The sequence below is a fragment of the Marmota flaviventris genome, chromosome 3 (genome assembly GCF_047511675.1).
Source record: "Marmota flaviventris isolate mMarFla1 chromosome 3, mMarFla1.hap1, whole genome shotgun sequence".
In the NCBI taxonomy this organism is placed as follows: Eukaryota; Metazoa; Chordata; class Mammalia; order Rodentia; family Sciuridae; genus Marmota; species Marmota flaviventris.
In genome coordinates, this window is record NC_092500.1 from 169,585,589 (window position 1) to 169,609,028 (window position 23,440).

Here is a 23,440-nt window from a genome sequence, read left to right on the forward strand (position 1 = left end):
GTCTTCAAGGGCACGAATTCTCTTTTTTCTGTGATGTTTACCCCTGTAGCCCTAACATCTTCTCCAGGCCAGGAGCACCAGGTACCATGACAACCTGTGACATCTCCAAGGTCTGTACATCCTGCCTCAGTCGCCTCTCCTTCAGGCAGGTAAATGTCTTGCCATTCAGGAAGAACATAACTTATTTTCTTCCTGAAGCTTCTTGGACTCAGAGATTGAACAGCCTCCTTGAGTACCCGTTGCAGGTTAGGGCCAACAAGTTCTTATAGCCAATCAAGACCTTTCCTGTTTTAATCTGGGCCCATTTCCTTGTGTTTGTTATTCTTTGTGGCTTTGGCAGACCTGAGGGCTGGGAGGCCAGTCGGAGCCCGGCATGGCTCAGGGCCAGGGTTTTTGCTAATGCCACAGCATATAGGCGCCTCTGACACCACTCAGTGGATCTGGGGCAGACCAGGACAAGGGAGGAGCAGGAGCCAGGGCTGGGAGAGCCAGGAAAGAGGTCTGGAGAAAGGGGCGGGGTTTTGTCTCACACATTGAGGGTCAGAAGACTGCAGTTATGGAAAACCAGAGATGGGCTATTGGTGAGAAATTCAAACATTCAGGCAAAAGTCAAAGGAACAAGCAAGTTCGCTTGTCAGGAAGAGGAGCTGGAGCCTTCTAGAGGAATGTGCTTACCTCTACCTGACTCAGCATTCAATGACAAATGTTAGTAGCTGGAAATCAGCCATGGAGGGAATATTTACACCATGGAAATTGGCAAATGCTGATAATCAGAACTTTTTTTTTTTCTTTGTAGAGAGTTATTGGCACGAGGGAATATGGGAATTGTTTTAGTCAGCTTTTTCACTGTTGTGACTAAAAGACCTGACCAGAGAAATTATAGAGGAGGAAAAGTTTGTTTGGGGCTCACAGTGTCTAGTGGTCTGAGCCCATAGACAGCCAGCTCCATTCTTTGGGGCTAGATGTGAGGCAGAACAACACGGCAGGAGACTGTGACAGAGGGAAGAGGCTCACATGACGATCGGGAAGCAGAGAGAGACTCCACTCACCAGATACAAAATATATACCTCAAAGGCACGCTCCCAATGCCCACCTCTGCCAGCCACATCCTACCCACCTTCAGTTACCTCTTAGTTAATCCCTCTCAGGGGATTAATTTACTGATTGGGTTAAGCTTCTCAAACCCCAATTATTTCTCTTCTGAACCTTCTTGCATTGTCTCACACATGAGTTTTTTGGGGACACCTCACATCCAAACCATAACGGGAACACATGCAAGTTTTGGAAAATAGACAACTAATAACTGTGATGAGAGAGACTCTCTTTTGGATGCTGTTAATGAACATCAATTTATGTTTTCCACTTCATTGTCACAACCTTTCCAAAAGGAAAATAGAGCAGGTAGCCCTGTCCCCATTGTATAGATGGGGGAAATGAGGCAGAGAGAGGTTAAGCTACTTGTGTTAGGTCTTGGAGGTAGTCAGAAAGTGAGGTGGGACCCAAACACAGGCAGAGTGAGCATGGGGAGTGTAGAGGGGTGAGTTCTCCAAGACCCCAAGGACAGGTAGCCTGGATCTTTCTTGTGTGACTCCTCTCAGTACTCTACTTCAGAGAGTTTGGGGAGTTTATTACAGATCTGTATCTACTAGTGAGAGTTTGGGGTACCCCTGAAGAAGCAAAGTGCATAGTTTACACTAGGGCTCATTCCTGATGCTGTACTTCCTATTTTTTGGACAGAAGCATAAATACCTGTATCCACCATTACACTACCATAGTGAATAGTTTCACTGCTAAAAATTCTTCATTCTCCACCTATTCACCTCTCCCTTTCCCCTAACCCTGGAAACCATTGATCTTTTCACTGTCTTTATACTTTTACTTTTTCTGCAATGTCATACAGTTGGAATTCTACTTTGTAGCTTTTTCGGATTGACATTTTTACTTAAAAATAAATATTTAAGGTTCTTCCTTGTACTTTGTGGCTCCACGACTCATTTGTTTTTAGTTCTTATATCTCATTGTATGGATGTACCACAGTTTGTTTATTCATTCACCTACTGAAGGGCATCTTGGTTTCTTCTGCCTTTGGGCAGTTATGAGTAATGCTTTTACAATTATCCCTGTGTACATTTTTGTCTGGACATGTGTTTTCAGTCTCTTTGTGTAAATACCAAGTGGTATGATTGCTAGATCTTATCATAAGAGCATGTCTAGTTGTGTAGGAAACTGTGAGGCTGTTTTCCAAAATGGTAGCATCATGGTGCATTCCCACCAGCAGTAAAGGAGAGTTCCTGTTGCTCCACATTCTTGTGTCCTGTTTTCTCTCAAGTTCAAAAGCACTCTCTGCTTCTGTACCATCAGCTGTAGCAGCTTAGGCACAGAAGCACCTGCAGGTCTAATACTGTCCCCTCAGACTTTGCCCTGTCCCTATCCCAGGCATGGACTTCTAACTGTCCCACACCACTCTGCTTCCACACTCCACCTGCCAGTCGATATATATAACACTGAAGATGGAGTTTCCCTAGGTCCTACCAGTGAGATCTCTGAATCCTACAGACATTTTATTCCTAAATATTCTCTCTCACATTTTTACCAGGATATTTTAGGAAGTCACTGAAGCGTCTTGTGTGTGCTCACTGGAGCATCACCCTTTGGCAAGAATGCTGGATGAGTTGAGGTGACACCTCTTGGGGCTCCCAAAGCTTCAGAAACACCAGTTCCCTTCACGGAGGCTATCTGGGAGCATGCGGTATAAGCAGCAGATATGGGTACAGTGCCCTGCTTTCCAGCTTTGAGAGCATGTTCTAACGAGCATGACATTGCAGCATTACAGGCGACCAGGTTTCCCAGTGGCCATTGGGAAGCCGGGCTGTCGGCTTTCGTTTTAGAGTCCTAGGAGTTCTGTCTTAGTTCGGGCCATTATACAAAGTACCAAAGACTGGGTGACTAGAACAACAGCTTTTATTTCCCACAGTACTGGAGGCTGGAAGTCAAAGATCAAGTGTGAGCATGCTCAGGTTCTGATGGGGGTCTTCTTCCTGCTGATACATGTGGCAGAAAGAGGGTGACAGAGTTCTCTTGGGTCTCTTGTGAAAAAGACTCTGATTGAAACCATCCATAAGGTCCACCCTCATGGTGTCATCACCTCCCAGAGTTCCCACCTTTCCAACACCATCACCTTGGGGGTTAGGGTTTCACACACGGATGTAAAGGAGCACATCAGTGCATTGCAGGTGCTGTCTAGTCCCTGGGGATAGACACCATATGCCACTCAACTTCCTCCTCCTGACACCTGTCTCAAATCTTCCTCATAAAGATTAATTCATACACAGAATTGCCCGGGACCACAGGCCCAATAGACACAGCAAATCCTGAAGCGAGGGCCAGCTGTGTGTGTAGTGTTTACCTAGTTATATATGGTGACCTGTTCTCATCCCCATTTGGAGTATATGCTCTTTAGGGACAAGTCACCCTCTCATCTTCACACCCTCCAGCAGCATTTCCTCGTCTTCTTGGAGTTCTCCCTCAACTCCAAGCCGCCACCTCTGCATCTTTGTTAAGGAATTCCTCCTTTCTCCCTTGTGTAGAACTGGCTGGATATGCTGGGGACAATGGCTGTACGAAGCAGAGTCTAAATGTCCCAGGTCTCTCACTGTCTGGGTGGGGTATATTCCATCAGGCTCCCAGGATTCCCAGGAGAATTAACTAAGCTGTTCAGGGATCCCTCACCAGACAGCTCTTTAGTGCTATCTTGCCTTCCCTTCACACATTCCGCACTCTCCGAGTGGTATTTCCTGGGGTCACCTCTCAAACGACCTCCCCTAGATTTCTTGTGGCAGGTCAAGGGGAACTGAGATCCATCCCACTGCACGGCAGACTCTGGCACCTGGATGTGTTCAGTGATGTCTCTGGGAAGATGGAGTGGACACTTCCATGATGCTGGGTGGACAGTGTATAGATACGTACATAAAGATGTACATGTATAGGTGGCTGCCCTGGGAACTCTGAGCCTGGTGTGTCCCCTTGTCCATTTGCCCCTCAGCTGAGGGACAAGCCCTGCTCTTCCCCTCATCATTACAATATCTCTTTGAACCTTCCTAGTACACATTTGCTTTTTAAAATAAATGGTTCCTCAAAGCTGCTGACTGTCTAAATCTTTTCTTTTTTAACTAGTGCCCAGCATAGTATGTCTAATTTTTTTTTTAAAATCATAGGCTGTAATTCCACTTTTTAAATGTTTGACCCCACATTTGTTTTTTAATATGGCCAACTTCATCATGTTTCCCCCAACTTCTGGTCCAGAAATTTTCCCTCCAAATCATAGTATCTTTTGAGATCTTTTTCTGTAAGGGTAGATTTCACCATGAGAGCTGAGCTAACCCCAGGTGAATGTTAGGACACTCCTAGAAATTTAAAATATACTAGTGTTCAGACCTCAGTGGCCCTTCTGTAGACACTAACCCAGAGTTAGTGTTCTTTAAAACTTCCCAGGTAACCCCAATATGGAGCTTCAGTTGACACCATCAATCCAAAGCATTTCCATCACTTCTTTTGGACACACCCTGTTTAGACCTGTAAAAAGTAGGTCCTTGGAAGTCCTATTGGATCCAGAGGACAGGACCAGTTTGCTGAAATTTGGGGTGAACTACAGATTCATAGGATTCTTATAGCTTGATCTGCATCCAGCTAGGCTATCATGAGAACTGGATTAATCTTAGAGTCCAGCCCCTCCCACCCTGCAGAATACCCTTTCATACATACTGGGCAGAGGGTGGGAACAGTCCTTGGTGTGCTGAGGTATGCTCTACTTGGTGAGTCCCTGGGGGATCCAGGCTTCCTATCATGAAAGCTCTGGCTAGCAGCTGAGGCTGTGGATGGTCAGGCCATCATTCAAGAGCCAGGTTCACCATCTAGCCCCTCTCTTGCCTTCTCAGTTCCAGGTCCCTCCGAGCTGTCCATTCTCCAACTCTGTGTCTTCTCCACTTTCTCCCCCTTGTCCCTGTTTCTTTCTGCTATTTTCTTCTGTCCCACTTCTTACTTTCCTGCTCCACTGTGCCTTGGAGCCAGGCTGTGGCCGCCTCCTCTCACAGCTGCATTAGCTCCGTGTGGGCCCTTGCCTAGGAGCCATGGTGGGGGGAGAAATGGGAGGTAGAGGGGGCTTCCAGAGGAGAGGGCTGATGTGCTTGGGAGCTCCAAGTCCAGATTTTATACCTGAATGTTCATGCATCCTGCTTCCACCTGCTGCAGCTTCCCAAGAACATCCAAGAACGCTGGATGCCTTTAGGGGAGATCCTCAGGAAGAGGAGAATAGGTCATTTGCTTGGTGGTTGCACCCGGGGGGGGGCTAAGGCATGAGGGCCTGTAGGCACTCATTTCAGGACTGCCTCTCTGTTGACTCCACAGGACTGAGATGTGCTGGTCCTAGCTGCTGTCTGAGAGGATGTCCGGGGTGTCCGAGCCCCTGAGCCGAGTAAAGGTGGGCACATTACGCCGGCCTGAGGGCCCCCCAGAGCCCATGGTGGTGGTACCCGTCGACGTGGAGAAGGAAGATGTGCGCATCCTCAAGGTTTGCTTCTATAGCAACAGCTTCAACCCTGGGAAGAACTTCAAACTGGTCAAATGCACTGTGCAGACAGAGATCCAGGTAAGCTGGAGACCTGTGCGCTCTGTTTGTCTGTTCCGCCCTCTGCTTCCTGGACAGTCGAGCAGCACTCCTTCAGCCCAGCAGGCTCTCCTGTACTGCCTGGCAGAGGGAAGTTGCCATCAGGAGAGATGTTCTCAGCTGGTGTGGCCAAACTCCTCTCCAGGTGTGTAGCTCCACTTCCCTAAGGGCCTGGGTGACAGATGCTACAGCCTTGGTTTGAACCCCTGATTGTTTGTTTGGTCTTTGTTCAATTCATTTCAACTCATTAAGTATTTATGACATTTGAGGCTCTGCAAAGGACTTAAAAGCCCCCTCAAATACTCTCCAATGGAATTGGAATTAGAGGCATATGCAAGTGATTACATTTTCAAAAAAAGGTATCTAAGATTTCTGCTGGACATTTAGAGGATGGAGCTGGTAGGGCATTTAGAGGATGGTAATGAGCTAGAGATGCCCTGGGCTAGATGGGCGTCACCGGGCCCTTTTGCCAGAGCCACAGCTCAATGGGCTTATTCCTACTTAGGGTCCTAAAATCTGTTAACAGATCCAGGTACCCACCTTCATCAAGGCGTCTAGACACCAGGAATTCAGTTCAACTTAACTAAGTCTATATGAAATTGTCATTAAAAGCAGATTTCCAATATACTGGCTGATTTCACCACCTACACGTATTGAACAACGGCTACATGGGAGCGGTTAGGTGTGTCTTTCTATACTCACGATCTCATTAGATCCTCTAATGGCCCCAAGAGATGGATTCAGTGAGGATGCATCTTTCCTCTGCCCAGAACATTCCTTCTTGATAATGGAAGGGAAAGTCAAATGGGTTCTCAGAAGGCTGCTTGGAGGATCTGTGGTTTGAACAAGGAAGCAGGGAACTCGGAGGAAAGGCACCCAGCTCTGGGGCAGCTGCCTGCGTGCGCTCTTCCCCATGGCAATGCCAAACCTTCCTGTGTCCTGAAAACCCGTGCCTCTCAGCTCTGTGAGTGGCTCCTTTGGTTGGTGCTGTGGCAGCTTGGCCACATCGCCATCCCGCCTGCTGTCTGTTACGGCATGCACCTGCCTCCGCACACCCGAGCAGAGCGTAATTGATTAGCTCACTGTGCTGGCCAGTTCCCATTGTGGATTCTGGCTCAGTTGACTCCTTCTGTTTCCTGTAACTGATTTGATTAGGGCCGTGATTACTTGTCTTATGGTTTCTGATATGGGAGCATAAATGTGCCTGAGTATAAGCCCTGGCCCCCTTCTTCCAGGGGGAAGCTTTCCTATCTTCTTAACTGTCCACTTCATGGATCTTCCTTCAGGTATGTCATTTTCGTGCATAGCTGATGGCATCCACTGTGAGCCTCACTAGCTTAATTTTCAGAAGTTAACCTGATCTTCAAGTTTGAGGAGCACCTCACTGACCTTTCGTGCTGAGAAGCAGAGAACATCTGGTTGGTTCAGCTTGGGTCAGGTTTTATGGAGTTAGCAGTGAGAAGGGCCCTGAAAGATGGGTGGGATTTAAAGCAGAGACTCTGGGGTAAGAAAGGAGCAACACAGACAGAGGCTGGGAGGCTGCTGGATGGTGGGTAGTCTGGCTTGATGGGAGCATGGGATTTATTTAGAAAAGCTTCTCAAGTCAAGGCAAGGTGGAAATTGAGGGCAGATAATGGAGGCCTAGAACATCAGGTTAGAAATTTGGAGTTGGGCAGGCACTGGGGAATAGCACCCAGTTTTTAAGAAGGGGGAGAGAGATTTTCTTAGAGTTGTGTGATGGCCTGGTGGGTGTCTAAGGGGAGGAAGAGCAGGAGGCCTACAGAAAGGGCAGTAAGGCCCAAGCTCAAGAATGGCTACCAGTTCTGGGGGCATCACCTGGAGGAGTGTGGGGACAAAGGAGAGGGAACAGGAGGAAGGAATTGCCTTCTAGGAGTTTATATCCAAGCATTTTGATTTTTCCTGCTTCCAGTGTCTCCTGCAGGCTAAAGGTCACCTTCTAATGTCACTGCTTATTACAAACATCTGTGGCCATAAAGCCACTTGGACTTCCAGCCATGAGCTGCCCTACCCTTAGTGGTGTGTGGCCTTGGGTCTAAATGTTTAACCCATCTGCACTTCAGTCTGCCCCCTGGGGACCATGGCCATCTGCAGCCTTGCTGTAGGTTTGGAGATGGTAGATGAGATGTACCTAGTGCACAGCAGGGTCTCAAATAATTGGAAATATTGGTTGCATGGATGGGTATTAGATGATTACCCTGCTCAAAAATCTCCGAGGATCACTAATTGCCCAGAGAATGAAGTTCAAGTTGTCTTCTTTGGGTGTTTATCCATTCATCTTTCTTATTTTCAAACTGAGAAGACAATCACATTAGTGTTTTAAAATAGCACATGGTGTTCTGAAAGACGTTAATGAGGTTGCCCTGGAGAAAGGGTCTTATCTCAAGGAAGCTTAGAAGATACTTGGCTAAACAATTCTGAACAGATTCTTTTATAGCAAGCTGCCTCAGAACCTTTAATAAGCTAATATGCCCAGTGAGCCTCTGAGACAGGGGCTCAGAAGTATTGTTTCCTACCTCAAGAAATGCTCTAAATGTTCTTTTAAAAGTTGGTCCACTAGTCTTCTGAAAAATCATTCAGGGAACTTTTCTCCCCGAACCCTGGCAGCAGAACACAAAGAGTTAGAGAAAGAAGCTGGCCAATGGGAAGTGGGTTAGGAAGTGGTGGCTGTTGTGTGGGAGGGAGCTGATGAGGACCTGAACTAAGGGAGCGTCACTGGGAACAGATAAGTCAACCGATCTGAGTGCGTCTCGGGAGGCAGAGCCAACAGGACTTGATGATTAACTGGATGTAGGGAGGGAAAGAAAGGAAAGAGACAAGGATGAGTCAAGCTCTTGCCTGGGCAGCTGAATGGGAGCTGGCACCATTCATTCAGACAGGAGCACAGAAAGGAAGGGCCTTGAGATTCCAGCTCCACTTGTGGTGTGTTCGAAGTGTGTTAGAAGCACCTCCACAGAAAAACGTGGGCCCGGAGCTTAGGAGGGAGAAAGGACTTCGAGGTAAGGATTTGGCACTGTCATGCACTGGATGCCAGGCAGGAGGGCAAATCAGCCATGGAGGTTGAGTTGAGCAAGAGCAAGGGTTCTAGTTGGGAAACCCGGGGAAGTCGATTTCCAGAGGACTGAGGAAGAAAGAGAAGCAAATGAAGGAAAAGAAGAGTCAAAAAAAAAAATGGAGAGAACAGTCAGGAGGGCCAAAGGCCGAGGGGCTTTAAGGAAGGAGTGTTTAGCAGTGTCAGGTGCTCAGAGAGGTCAAGGCAGGGGAGGGCAGAAATAGGGTCATTGCCTTCAGCCGCAGGTGCCATGGGTGACTGTTTGCTGGGTAGTTCCGGTGGAGAGACGGGGGCAGGAATCATTGTACAATGATGGTCGAGTAGAGATGGTGATAACAGCATTTTACAGTTTTGACCATGAAGTGAAGGAAAGAGGAGAAGGCAAGAGAAACGAAGTCACCAGCCCAGGCAATACCACATGTGGCAGTCCTCAAGTGGAAAGGTGCATGGCAGGTTGGAGGCTGAGAGTTTCTTAAGACTGGCTTCTTAGAACATGTTAATAGTTTCGATCTTTACTCCATCCCTTGTGGGAAGAGGCTGATGTAATTTAATCGATATCCAGAGAATGTAGGAGATGGAAGTGACAGGCTTTGGTGATGGATGGGAGGTACAGGAATGAGGGATAGGGAGGTGTGAAGAGTGGCAGCCCTGGCTCAGGTGGACAGGGCCCCCTCCCTAAGATGAGGAACACCGGAGGAGAAACTGGGTGGGGAGTGATGTGTTCCCCAGTTCAGTTCCAGATCTTTCAGTGTGATTGAGGTGCTTTAACACTTTCACATGGAAATGTTGAGTAACCGTTGGTGCATGTTCTGGAGGGGAGAACTAGTGTGGGCACAGACAGTCGAGTGTGGTCAGCCTCAAGGTGGTGGTTGAAACCATGGCTGTGGATGAGGTCACTGAGGAAAGAGTCTTGAATAATTCCATCTTCCATTCCACGAACAGAGTTGGGTGCCCATGCCTGGCACCGTGCTGGCCGTGGCCTGGGGCAGCAGAGTACCCCTAAACACAGGTACACTCTCTGCTTTCACAGGGCTTCCTGGCCAAGGGTGAGACCGAAATTGACTCAAACCAAAGCACAAATGATTACAAACTGAGGCAAAAGCTCTGACAGGAAGAAACAGGGCTGAGGAGAACAAATAACACAGAAGAGTTGGGTCTGAACACCAAGGACTAGTTTTGCTATTCAGAGCCCACTAGATGTGTCCAGTAGGGAATGTCCAGTAGGGAACCCAGACCTGGCATCCTTGACTGAGATTCTCCTGGGGCAGTGCCTCCCTCCCTCTACTTCCTGACAGCCTCCTTTCCCTAGCTTGGCTTTGACTTCAACCAATTTTTCATATCCAGCTCCATATCTTCTTTCACCATCCTCCCAGTACTCAAAATGCTGCCAGCACTTCCAGATTTGCCAAGCACATGTCCTTCCATAAGAACACTCCTGAAATTCCAACACCACCCCCCCCACACTTGGCTGCATCTGATCAAATAGAAGCAATGGAGATTCACCCTGGCACAGCCCCTGCCGGAGCGTGTTTCCAAAACATGGTTACTCCAGGCGTACTTGCTGACTTCGTAGAGTTATCTTTATTCCCAACTTACTCCTGTGCAAATACAATAGACTCGTGATGCTTGCTCCGTTCAAGATCACGAAAGTACTCCCTGGCTTTGGTGCCTAGGACCCCTCAGAAATCAGGTAGGTGCTGGAGAGACTCAGCAATGTTCCAAATGAAAACCATACTTGGCTCTTCTTGATTTTTCCACTTCCCTTTGGTTTGCTATTCAGAGGAAATTGTGTTTGTTTGGGAGCTTTGAATCTCTGTAGCAAGCAGAGGCTTATATCATTCTATTTTCTTCTAACGTGCTAATTTGCTTGTCTGGGAAAGGGGCTAAAATGACATTCTGAAAACAACTGGCAGAGCATCACCCAGACGTGCCCACATGGGGCGTCTCCTTCATGATCATGATTACGTGCACGCAGCCCCCCTCCTCTCTCTCCCCTTCTCCCTCTCCTTTTCTTCTCATTCTCTTTTGGGTGGGAGGGCTGACTATAGGTCCTGGTTTGTCTCAGTCCCAGCTTACACATAATGTCCAGGGATAACCATTAGGAGTGTCCCTGCCAATCCCCAAAGTACGATGCATGTGAGGTTGAATTGTTTGGTCACCTGCTTCTAAGTGCCATGTTCTGTCCTCCCCGTGCCTGGCACACTGACTGCCTGTTTCGTGGTGTCTTCTCCCTCTGGCTGTCACCAGCAGACCCACTCTGTGCGTGTGTGCATCCCTATCATCAGACCATCTGTTTCTCTCTCAGGAGGGCAGTAAGCAAAAAGTGGGCATTCGTCTGTGATATGGTGCAATGCAGAATTGCCGGCAGGACCCCCACTCCTAACCTGTCCCTCAGCCAGACTCCACTAGGCTGAAAAGCCACATTTGAGATCCATCTTCATTTTTTCCTGAAGCGTCACTGCACTGGGAATTCATATTTGCATCCCCAGGAGGGCAGGAACTCAAGCCATTCTGTGTCCTTCCTGTCCTTCCAGATGCATTCCTCCCACCCACAGCAGAGTCTCTGCTTTGCAGGGGTGGTCCCTGGGTGTGGCTTCCCTGGCACGGGATGAGGGCAGAGTCCAGTTCCCAAGTGTGCTTTATGCTTGTGTGACACCATCAGATACCCATCCAACTTAGCTTCAAGCTTAAACCGCTCACCTCATGTGGCACAGTGTACTACGGACTGGATGTTTTGTGCTCCTCCCCCCCCAATTTACATGGTACAGTCCTGACCCCTGATGTGGGGGCATTTGGAGGTGGGGCCTTTGGGAGCTACTTGGTCAAAAGGCTACATTGGACCTAATACTGAGTGTGATAGCATCAAAAGGTGGGGCCCCATGAATGAGATTAGTGCCCTTACAAAGAGGTTGAAGGAAGTATCCTCTTCCCTTCTCCTCTGCTGTGTGAGGATGCAGCAAGAAGGCACCATCTTGGAACCCTCACCGGACAGTGAATCTGCTGGTACCTTGATCTTGGACTTTCCAGCCTCCGGGTCTGTGAGCAGTAATTCTCTGTTGTTTATAATTATCCCTCTTAAGGTATTTTGTTATAGCAACAGGAACAGACTAAGATAGGAGGTAATTAGATTTAGATAAGACCATGAGGGTGGGGCCCCCATTATAGGATTAGTGCCCTTATAAGATGAAGAGAGGCCAGAGCACACTCTGTCTTAGCCATGGGAGACACAGCAAGAAGGCAGCTGTCTGTAAGCCAGGAAGTGGACCCTCACCAAGAACTGGCACCTTGCTCTTGGACTTCTCAGCCTCCAGAACTATAAGAAGTGTTGTTTAGGCTGCCCTGTCTGTGGTATGTTGTTTCAGCAGCCCAAGGGACAGAGACACAGGGCCAGCAGCTCCCTGTGTTTGGAGGAGCAGTCTGGCCTTCAGACCATTGGTCCAGGTTCTTGGTTTCCAGAGCATTCCTGCTGCCCTCATTCAGATGCAGCTAGGGCAAGGCCTCAAGTTTGGGATGCAAGGTGGGGTACAAGAGGAAAGGAGGGAAGGGCTACCTGTCCTAAAAGAAAACCTACCCTAATGAGAATAGATGGAATTATAGAAGGCCAGCCCCCTGTGCATGAGAACGTCACTGGAACAGGAGAGGAAAGGCTCAGCCAGGAAGCCACAAGCTGGTACCACACAGACACTCAGAATAATATAAAAGAGGCACACTCACAGGCCTCCTCCTCTCTGCACCCTCCCCATTTCCTGTGAGTGCTCCTGGCCACCCACCCACACAGACACCTACGGAGGAAAGCACAAGGCAAACATGCAGAGTTCTGGGCCCCTCTGTTTATCTGTATGCTTAGATTCATGACATCGACAAATTAGCAGTCAGGTGTCTAAGCTTTCGCTTCTATTTTTAACCTGGTGGTTGCTTTGCTAAATGTCCTTGTTAGAGGCTTTTATCACCTCAAACCGAATGCTTTCAGAGTGATAAGTTATGCTAACTTTTATTACTTTGTTCTTCCATCACTTTTTTAAAAATTATGCCTTATGTGTTGAGGACATGGAACTCAGATGGCCTTTGAATCAGTTTCCTATTTCAGTCATAACAAATTACTATAAACCCGGGGCTTCAAACACACAGGAGTGGCTCCTTTGCAGTTCTGGAGGCCGGAAGTCCCAAATCAAGGTGTCAGTGGGGCCTTGGTCTCTCTGAGGGCTCTAGGACAGATCCTTCTCTGCCTCTTCAGCTTCTGATAGTCCAGGTATTCCTTGGCTAATGACAGCATTGCTCCAGTCTCTGCCCCTGTCTTCACACGCCCTCCTTCTCCCTGTGTGTCTTTTATAAGAACATTGCCATATGGGTTACGAGCCAGAATGACCACAGTCCAGAATGACCTCATCTTGAAATTCTCAACTCAGTTACATCTATATAGACCCCCCTTTCCAAATGAGGTCACCTTGATGTTCTGGAGGTTAGGACATAGGCATACTTTGGGGGACCCCGTTCTTCTACTCCCGATAGCTGTCTCTCAGGATCACTGTGTTTTCACTGGTTTCTGCATGTGGGCTAGCACAAACCAGGACATACAGATGTACAGAGCTAAGTGTGAGCTCTCTGCACACACACACTCCACCCAGACGCACAGCTGGTGTTGGAAATGACCGTTGAACTTGGCTGACACAAGTCTACCCTCCTCTCCACATCCCAGGATTCTCAGCTGATGGCCACCTGCAGTTGTGTGCCCTAATGTGAGGCTTCCTGTGATGTTGCCAGGCATGTGACCCCTTAGGGTGTTGCTTTGTCACTCTTCAGGTGATCTCCTCTGGTCCCCTACCTATGATTCTAACCTAAGTGGTGCCACATGTGTACCTCTGACTCCAGTCTCCCACGACTCCCAGTCTCTTCCCCACCTGCCAGGTTGCCGTCTCCACTGACCGTATGTGCAGAATCAAACATCACCACCGGTCTTCTCCTCAGTCTTTTCCATTACCTGGCGCTCCACTCTTTGCCAACCACGTCTCAGGCCTTAGAGTTGTCCATGACTTCGTTCATTCTCTCAGACTCTATTCAGTCCGTTGGGAAGTCCTGTCAGGCTCCACCATCACAAACACCCAGATCCTGACTCCCTTCAACCATTCATTACCTCTTTCTTGGTCCAAGCCACCAGCATCTCTTGCCTGGAATAACACATTTGCCTGCTAACTGCTCTGCCCTTAGCCCCACATGCTCCACCCTATAGGTAGCAGCTATGGTGAGTTTTTAAAACACAGGTCAGTTAGAGGGACATGTTTAAGGCATAGCTTAGATCATATCATTGCTCTGCTTTAAACTCTCCAGTGGCTACTTATCTCACTCAAAATCCACAGTCTCATCTTGGTGTACAACAGGGTTTACAAGCAATCATTGTCTTGCAGGCCAAATACATCCTGTTGCTCTCATTTTTGTAAATACAGTTTTATTGGAACACAACCACACTCACGTAGTATCTATGGCTGCTTTTGAGCTACAGTAACAGCTTTAGGTATTTGCAACCGATATCCTATGGTCCACAAAGCCTCAGATATCTTCTCTCTGGCCCTTTACAGAAAACATTTGCTGATGCCTGGCTGAGCCCCCCGACCTTTCCTCCCATCAGTTCCCTCCATGCTGTCTCCACCCCGGCTCCTGTGGCACCAAGCACAGCGGAGCCTCACGTCCTCCCACCCAGGGCCCTCCATGCTTTCTGGACCCTTTGTCTGGAAGGCTCTTCTCCAAAAAGCAGCTCTGTTCCCCTCTCTCTTACTTCCTTCACTTCCTCCAATTTGCTGAATTAATTAATGAGTCCTTATTTAATGATGGATGGACCAATGGGTTCCAGTTATAAAGCCCAAAGAGAATGGCCACAAGTCCACATTGTCATCACTGTCACCACAATTGGGGTTTGGGGCGTGGCTGTCAGTGGGCTGTAGCTATGGGTGTAGAACAGACCCACACGACTAAGAAACTTCTTGCCTCAAATGTCAGTGGTGCCTGTTGAGACTCATTGATGACAATTGTGGAGCATTATAGTAAAATGGGAGCCCGGGACCCATCACCACACATGAGAAAAACCTGCTTTACCTGCACACTGAAGCAACCTCTGTCACCCACCCCTCCTGCCGAGGCACATGCTTGCTACATGTTGACTTCACAGTGAATTGGAAAGTCATTACTTTAACAGGCAGAAATTTTTGAAGAAATACATGAAATCCACCTGGTACTTTCCTTCCTAATCTTTATTATCCATCATTCCTCCAAAACTTAGCAAAAGGCCCAACCTGGCGGTATATTAGTAAATCTGAATATTTGATAGAATGGTTTTATCTTTAACAGAGCGTTTTTTTTTTTTTTTGGGGGGGGGGCACCTCTCAGCACCATAAGACAGCCACAGAGAAGCCTCTTGTTCCCTCTTCACGGCTTCCTTGCGCCTACTTCTGGTCTCACTACAGAAGGGAAAAGGGAAGCTGCTGCTGGGCTGAGTGGGGTGCTGGGGCTAAAGCCCTTCATGGCTCTTGCTCTGAGCAGAAGGAAGTGGTTTGGGTTTTTTTGTTTTTTTTTTTTTTTTTTTTTTTTTTGCATTCTTTCTTTCATCCAGCTGGCATGTCTGCATCAGCTTTGACCATGGCCTGATTGTCCCACAGGATCATTTATCATTTACACCCTTCACCCGCCTCTGCTGGTACTGGCTTCAGCTGGCCAACAGCCTTGGGTCCCTTTCTCTTTTTTTAATATTTATTTTTTAGTTATAGGTGGACACAGTGTCTTCATTTTACTTTATGTGGTGCTGAGGATCGAACCCAGTGCCTCACTCATGCTAGGCAAGTGCTGTATCACTGAGCCACAACCCCAGCCACCCTGGGGTCCCTTTCTAAAGATTGTTTTCTTCACCCTGCACCCCTTCCTTGGAGCTGGGCAGGTACTGAGTGACTGCGGCCCACAACTGCGGCCCCTTCCTTTGGCCCCTACCTACTGGGTTTCTGCCTAAGCACCAGCTCCCACTCACTCATTGGAGAGATGCTCCAACCCCAAGACTCAATCACAGACTTCCTGAGCCCATCAGTTCAGCTCTTCAGGTTGACTTGACCTTTGGGCCAGGTCAAGCACCTACTACATGCTAACCACTGCACTAAGCTCTTTATGTTTCTGTGATCCACATAAGGCCAGCCAGTCTTCGTACAGTGTCACACTCCAGAAAATGTTAGTCTGACATCTACAAATAATTGGAAATACATTTAAATCTTTATTGGAAAGGTATCACTGGAAGATCACTGTTAAGATAGGTACCAAAATTTCTTAAAATTCTCAGAACCATTTACCAATTAGAACTAAAATGACTGTTGGTGTCTGTCTTATCAAAGGACAGACAGAGGCTGTTGCTTTAATTCATATTGAAAAATGTCTTCATTAGTTTCCCAGGGCTGCTATAACAAAGTCTCACCAACGGGTGGTTTAAAACAATGAAAATGGATCATCTCACGGTTCTGGAGGCAGGAAAGCCAAGAGCAAGACCTCAGCAGGGCACGCTCCCTCTGAAACCTTAAGGGAACCCTCTCTTGCCTCTTAGCATCTGATGATTTTCCAGCATGCTTTGGTGTTCCTTGGTTTGCAGATGTGTCACTCAAATCCCACATCTTTACCTGGCATTCCCACTGCGTGTGTTTCTCTCTCTGTTTCCAAATTTCCCCCTTTCTGAGGATACTAACCATATTGGATTAGAGCCCACCCTAAAGTTTTCATTTGAGCTTGAGTAGTCTGCAAAGACCCTATTTCCAGATAAGGTCACATTCCAAGAACTAGAGTTTAGGACTCCAATGTGTCTTTTTGCAGGAACAAAACTCAATCCATAACAGTATCTTGCTGGATTCATAAGCAAAGTCCTTTGGAATCTCAGGGAGAAAACAAGAACTCTGTCAAGGGCAGTCAGGAAGGGATTTCCAGAGGACCTAGAGTATAGACTGGGCCTTAAAGGACACCTGGGATGACTGGGAGATCTCCAAGAGAAGTCAGGAGAGAGAGGGAGCCAGGCAGGAAGAAGATGTGGTCAAGCACAGAGAAATGCAATGGCATGCTGTGGTGAGGGTGGAAAGACCAGCCCTGGGGCTAGGCACTTTGTGTGTAAGAGGGGGAGACAGGACTGAGAAGAACATGTGGAGGGTCATTCCAAAGGGCCTTTTAATCCTAATGCTACAGAAAGTTTGGTTCTTATCCTGTTATCATATAGAAAACAAGGAACCAATGGGAATTTTCAATTCAAGTCACTTGCTTTAAATTTGTTCTCAGTCTCAGAGTGACACCTTTTTGGACAAAGTTGATGCAAGACTCTCTTGAACCAAGGCTTAAGTAGATCTTATTCATTAAAGGTTGAATTCTGTCATCTTTAAAAAGAGGAGTGTTTGGTCTTGGTAGGGCAATGAGTAAGGAGGGTGAACTGAATCAAGCCCAGAACATAGTCTACAAGCCAGAGTCCCAGTGGGACTCCCAAGAGGCAGACCCGGCTTGGAGGCCTGGGTGGAAGAAGTGTGGACAAGGACTCTCACAAGATGCACCTGGAATAGGAGATGCAGGATCAGCTGGGGGAAAGCTAGGCTGTGACACAGTCTATTCCACATGCAACTCACTCTGGAGCTAGGGCAGCTCAGTGACATTGTCCCAGTCGGGATGAAAAGACAGGCCTTGATGACTATCTATTGACCAGTCACTGTGTGTGAGCCATCCCCCATCAGGGATGTGACCTTAGGCAAGGACCACTTTTTGCAAAAGAGTAATCCTAGTGGAGGATGATGGGGACCTCATTTATCACATTGTTTTGAAAAAATCCAGCCACTGACATACAGTATGCCTAATAAGCTCAAGAAAAACAAAAAGATTAGGTGTTGCCTAAAAACAGATGAGCCTGAGAAAATAGACCTCAGAGATACAGGGGAAGTACCTCAGTGTGATCGATGTGGTTAAAGACAGAGAAAGTAAATGGAGAAGATAAGTGCTTGGATGACCTTTCTCTTTGGGAGCATAGTCGAGTGTCACTCAATGACAGGAGAAATACATCTCGAGGTGATTTCATCCTCATGTGAACCCTGTAAAGCACACTTACACACACATCTGATGTCACCAGATGGTATACTCTGTGTGGCTGCTATCCTATATGTGGTCCATTATTGACCCAAAACATCCTATGTAGTGCATGACTGTAAGTTTTCCTGCACTTGGGGACAAGACACCCAGTCATATTCTTTCTTTGTTTCTGACCTACAAGAGGAAAAGCCAGAGAATGGGGAGAGAGGAGAAGACTTCTGGGGGAGGTCTTCACGCTATTTGGTAAAGCAAATAGATCATCATTAGCTAAATAGAAAGAGAAGCCCTGGAAATGCCAACGTTTGCAAGAAAGCACCAGAAGGCTTCTCACATCCAGGCTGTGCACCAAGGGCAGGCTGAGTGCCTGGAAGCTTCATCCAGGGCAAACCAGGCCTTCCTGCAGAAAACAAATCCTGGGCTTATCCAAAGAGCAACTGAGAAAACTAAGACCATTTTTTAAAAAAATCGTGTTCCATATGGCAATTGAGTGAGTAGGTATACATCTTGTACTGTCATTTTAAAGGAGTAATTTATTAATAGAGAAAGAAATATTGACTCATTAGTGACAGGTGAGGAGCAGTGGGTAGAGCACCCATGTTGCTGCTCCCACCATTTGAGAAGCTGTGCAGGTACCAGAGAGCAGCAGGGAGCACAGAAGACAGGACCACGACGGGAGCCATCACAGGGAAGGTGGCCCCAAGGCCCCGGGCTTGCCCTTCTCTAACTCCTCCCTGAAACTCAACCACTTTATTCTACCTACAAAATATAAGTTTCTCCACAGCCGAGAGCTCTGCATGCCGATGCTGGAGCCCCTAATTTGCTCTGCACGGTGTGAATGGGGTCGATTGTTGCAGATGGTTTGAATGAAGAACCATTCTGCAGCTCAATAGAGAACAACAGGGAGGAGACTGTCCTATCTTGCTGAAAGTGTGTCAGAATGGGATTCACACCCTGGTTTGAGAAACTCCAAAGTTACTGTTCTTTTTGTGTCACTTGTGGTCATCAATCTTCTTTTATCTCCCTGCTGTGCCTAAAGGATCAGCCCATTTTGCAATGCAAATTCTGCAGTCCATATAGTCTTCACAGGTTAGGGGCACAGTCCACAGGACACCCCTCCCCTCAGACCCGAGATGCAGGCTCCAGCATTCCCAGACCACCAACACTTTGATCAACTGACTATGGATGTGGGAGTTCCCACTATCTGCTTAAGTTTCACCAAACCAACTCATAGAACTCAGGAAAGTGCCATACACATGAATGATTTTAGTTTTGACCAGTCAAAGGAAGAAATGCATAACACAAAGTCCAAGAGGATCCCAAATATGAAGTTTCCATGTCCTTAGGATGCATCACCAATCAGGAAGCTCACCTGAGCACAAGTGTCCAGGGTTTTCTCAGGGTTTATTATGGGGGCCTGTTTGGATGGTTGATTGAATAATTGGCCACACTGAACTTAATCTCCAGCTTCCTTCCCTCCTTCAAGGTCAGGCCATCATGTGGCTCAAAGCTCCAACCCTCTAATCACAGAGTTGGTCTTTCCAACTTGAAAGCCTGAAACATGGTTGACCAGGACCCATCCTGAAATCATCTAGGGTCCCTCTCCGTTCATTAGCATAGATTCAAGTGTGGTCCAGGTACCCACCATGAATTTCAAAGGCAATCCTATCACTTGGGAATTCCAAAGGTCTAGAGGCTCCTTCCCCAGAACCAAGGTCAGAGAATAAGAGAATAGCCAGATTCTTTACCATACAACCTCAGTGACCAGTGGTAGTCATGTTGGTAGTTTTCCTGGAGCATCAGGTTTGTCCCTGATAAGAATCTTCCCAGTACTGGACAGCCTCCCAGAAAGTGTGTTTCGGCTTAGAGAACTCCCAAGTTCTTCCTTTCCTGGGGCTGAAATCTATCTTTCTACGAGCATCTGTTAAGCAAGGAGTTATGAATTTCCACTCCAAGGACCTAGAGTTACCCCACTCTCTTCTCTACAGAATCTTTCACTTCCAAGAAAGAAACCTGGAAATTTCTTGCCCAGGGCAGGTCCTGGAAAGTTTCACCAACCATGAAACGGAGAGCTGGACTCTGTCCAACCCCTCTCAGACACCTCGGAAAACAGCAAGGTTCTGTCTGGCCTGACAGAAGTTTTATTTATCCCCTTGATATAGGGTCTTTCTTTCACATATGCTAGGTCCTATAGGGGTCTCTCCTCTCCTTTTATTTTGTAATCATTTCAGATTTAACAAAAAATTGGAAAAAGCAGCGCTAAGAATCCAAGTCACCTTCACTCTGGTTCCACAGTTTTCCAATGTCATCTGCTTTATTTACTAGCTCTTTTTCCTCTCAAGCACATTCAAGCATGCCCTTCATCTTTTTTTTTTAACTATTTGAGGGCAAGTTGTAGCAATGTTGCCCATTATTAAAATGCTCCAGTGTTTATTTTCCCCAAACAAGGGCACTCTCCTGCCAAGTTCCGCTACAGCCATGTAAATTGGGAAGTCAGTGTTATTCTGATACCACCACACAACCCACACCCCTGACACCATCATTCAGCCCATATCCCTGACGTCACTGTGCAACCCACAAACTCCATCCGACTGAGCCAGCCATGTCCATGTCCCCCAGTCCAGGAGCATACATTGCTGTCATATTTCTTCGGTTTTCTCCAATTTGGAAGAGTTCCTCAAACCTTTGTTCCACAGGGACTCTGGGGAGACCCATTACCCTGGGGTCTCATCACCAGACTTGGGCCTCAAACTCTCGGCAGGAACATCTCAGAAGTAAAACTGTGCTTTTCTTGGTGCATGGAGGCAAGAAGAGTGCTAGAGCTGCCTGTCCTAAACTGGGAGCTGCTAACCTGGACAACTGGGCCATTCATGTCTGCCGGGTTTTCTTTTGTATTTGGTTGGTGTCTGAGGAGCAAGGCCCAGAGACTGTCAATCCCCTGCCCACCATCAGAACTCCACTCTCCAACTTCATCATCCTTTGATGAACCCTGAGCTGATTAACCAACACTGAGCTTGTTGCCATACGGTGATTTCTATTTCCATCCTTTTCTTTACATTTACTAGTTGGCCTTCTACTAAGAAGAAAAGCATCCTCTTCTCCCCCATTTATTTATCTATTCAGAGTCTATTTTTTCCATGGGATGTAATTTCTATCATTATATGTTAATACTTAGGTTGTCCCAGATTTGGCCATGGTGGGTCCCTTCAAGCTCATTCTGTCTCATTGTCATATATTCCCAACGTCCTCTAAACATTTTCTCTTTTCCTGGCACAAAAATGATGTTTCAGGCTCATCTTGTACTTTTCTCTTTTCTTCTGCCCCAGCCCTGGAATCACCCATTTCTCCAAGGAACCTTAGATAACTTTCAGTGAAGAAGGGTATTTATCTGGAAACTAAGACTTGATGGTTGGTTTGCAAATCACTATGGAATGTCCTTGCCCCTAAGCCCTTTCAGTAAACAAAGCTCAGTCTCTTTCTCTCTCTTTGTCTTCAACTGTGAGTCAAACACTATTTCTAATTCCAGTTCCTTATACGGGGTCCTCTCTAGCCTTCCCCTCTCCACAGTTTGTGTACTCCTTCCAGCAGTAAAAGTTTCCCAGCACCCTCACAGATTTCTTCTTTGCTCAGCCCCCTGGGTGGAGCCAATCTCCCAATCACTAGCGACTCTGCTCTGGGCCCTCAGCCTCAGCACTTTGACCTTTGGCCCTGCCACCACCTCCTAGGGAAGGAAAAAGAAAAGAAAAAGAGGAGTGGAACAGGAGGTTCCAAAATTTTGTTTTCCCAATCTAGTGTATGAAGCACCAGACTTTGCATGAGGTTGTTGTTAAAACAATGTTTCATTTGTTTGTGTTTTTAGTATTTACCTTGAGTCAAGTGATAGTCTAAAGAGTCCTAACTAATTTAATTCTCACAAAACCATTCCAAATACTGACATTTTCCCCATGTTCTAGATTTAAAAACAATAAATAAATAAATATATAAACAAAAACGGAATCCAGAGAGCATCAGTGTTGTCCCAGGACATCTAGCTGGGTACAGGTGAGTGCTTGGGCACTGCTAGAGTGGCACCAGAGCTGGCTATTCCTGACAGTGGCTGTGCTGCTGTCTGGCTGTTAGTGACTTGAAAGCAGCTCTCAGCTCCCCGGGCCTCTTCCATTCGCAGAGGACACAGATTTGTTCATAAAATAGCACAGAGATTTCAAAAACAGTGAAATAGCTTGGTTGGACTCCTCTTCCTGCAGGTAACAATGATAAAACCAGGACAAAATTTTAAAGCCATCTCTAAGGTCTGAAGAGTGCCTACAGCAAGCAGAGACCAAGAGGGACAGCAAGCAGAGACCAAGAGGGACATCTGCTCTTGTGACATGGACTGGATGAATGAGTGGGAGTGCCTGGCTTTTCTTTGGAGGACACTCTCCAGTCTGGGAGGGGCTCAGGCAGAAAGCAGCAGCCTTGTTAACCCAAGGGGTAAGAGGTTAGAACCCGGGGCCGGCAGAGCAGCAAGAAGGGAGTCGCAGAAAGGGTGAGCAAAATAAATGATCAACTTTTAAAAATCCCAATTTAGAAAAGCATCGAAATACACCAGCCACTTAGGACTAAAGCCTATAACTGGAAACTATAAAGCATTACTTAAAGAAACTAAAGGAAATCTAAATAAACTGAGAGATACCATGTTCAGAATTGGAAGACTCAGTACTGTTAAGAGATCCATCCCTGCGTCCCCACCCCATTAAACTAGAGATTTAACACAGTCTCAATCATAATAATGCTACAAAGTTCTGGAAAAGAAAAGGGAAAGCTGTTTCTAAAATCAATGTGGACATGTGAAGATCTAAAAAAACCAATAATCTTGGGAAGAAACAGAAGATTTATCCCATTTGACTTTAAGAACCTTAAAACTACAGTAATGTGTACATTTATGGTATCAGCGTGGTGTGAAGAAAGATCAATAGAAAGGAGTCAAAATTCAGAAATAGACCTAAATTTAGATAGCCAATTGATCTTCTACAAAGACAGGAAAACCATTCATTTGGAAAGGAAAGTTAACAACCAATGCAAATGACTGTAGAACTATATGAACAAGTGTTTTATCCCTGCCTCACACCACACAGAAACATTCATTTAAAATGCATCACAGACCTAAAAGTAAATGTTAAAACTATGAATCTTTTTAAAATATTTTTTAGTTGTAGGTGGACACAATGCCTTCATTCTTATTTATTTATTTTTATGTGGTGCTGAGGATCAAACCCAGTGCCTCACCTGTGCTAGGTGAGCACTCTACCACTGCTCCAAAACTATGACTCTTATAAAAGAAGACACAGAATATCTTCATGATCTGGAGGCAGGTGAAGATTTCTTAGGATGCAGAAAGCACTAACCGTAAAAGAAATTTTTGATAAATTATAGATATCAAGACACTAATATGGAAATGATTACAGATCTGGAGAAGATATTAGTAAAAAAGTTCATACGAAATACTTTTAGCTAAAATGTATAAAGATCTCCTAAAACTCAATCACGAAAACACAACATAGAAAAAGGGGCAGAAGACTTGAACAGACACTTTACAAAGAAAGAGTATGAATGGCCAATACACATGTAAAAATGTGATCAATGTCATTAGCCAT

The 23,440-nt window shown here is 46.5% G+C and overlaps 1 protein-coding gene across 3 annotated transcripts in view; it reads left to right on the forward strand.

Moving 5' to 3' along the window:
* Nucleotides 1-23,440, forward strand: part of Ptk2b (protein tyrosine kinase 2 beta) — a 108,614-nt gene that overhangs the window by 52,851 nt on the left and 32,323 nt on the right. For all 3 annotated transcript variants that reach the window (XM_027926832.3, XM_034635876.2, XM_027926835.3), the window contains one exon: nt 5,404-5,644. In XM_027926832.3, coding sequence (XP_027782633.2) covers nt 5,441-5,644 — 204 coding nt within the window. In that variant the 5' untranslated portion in view covers nt 5,404-5,440. The remainder of the gene's footprint in view (nt 1-5,403; nt 5,645-23,440) is intronic.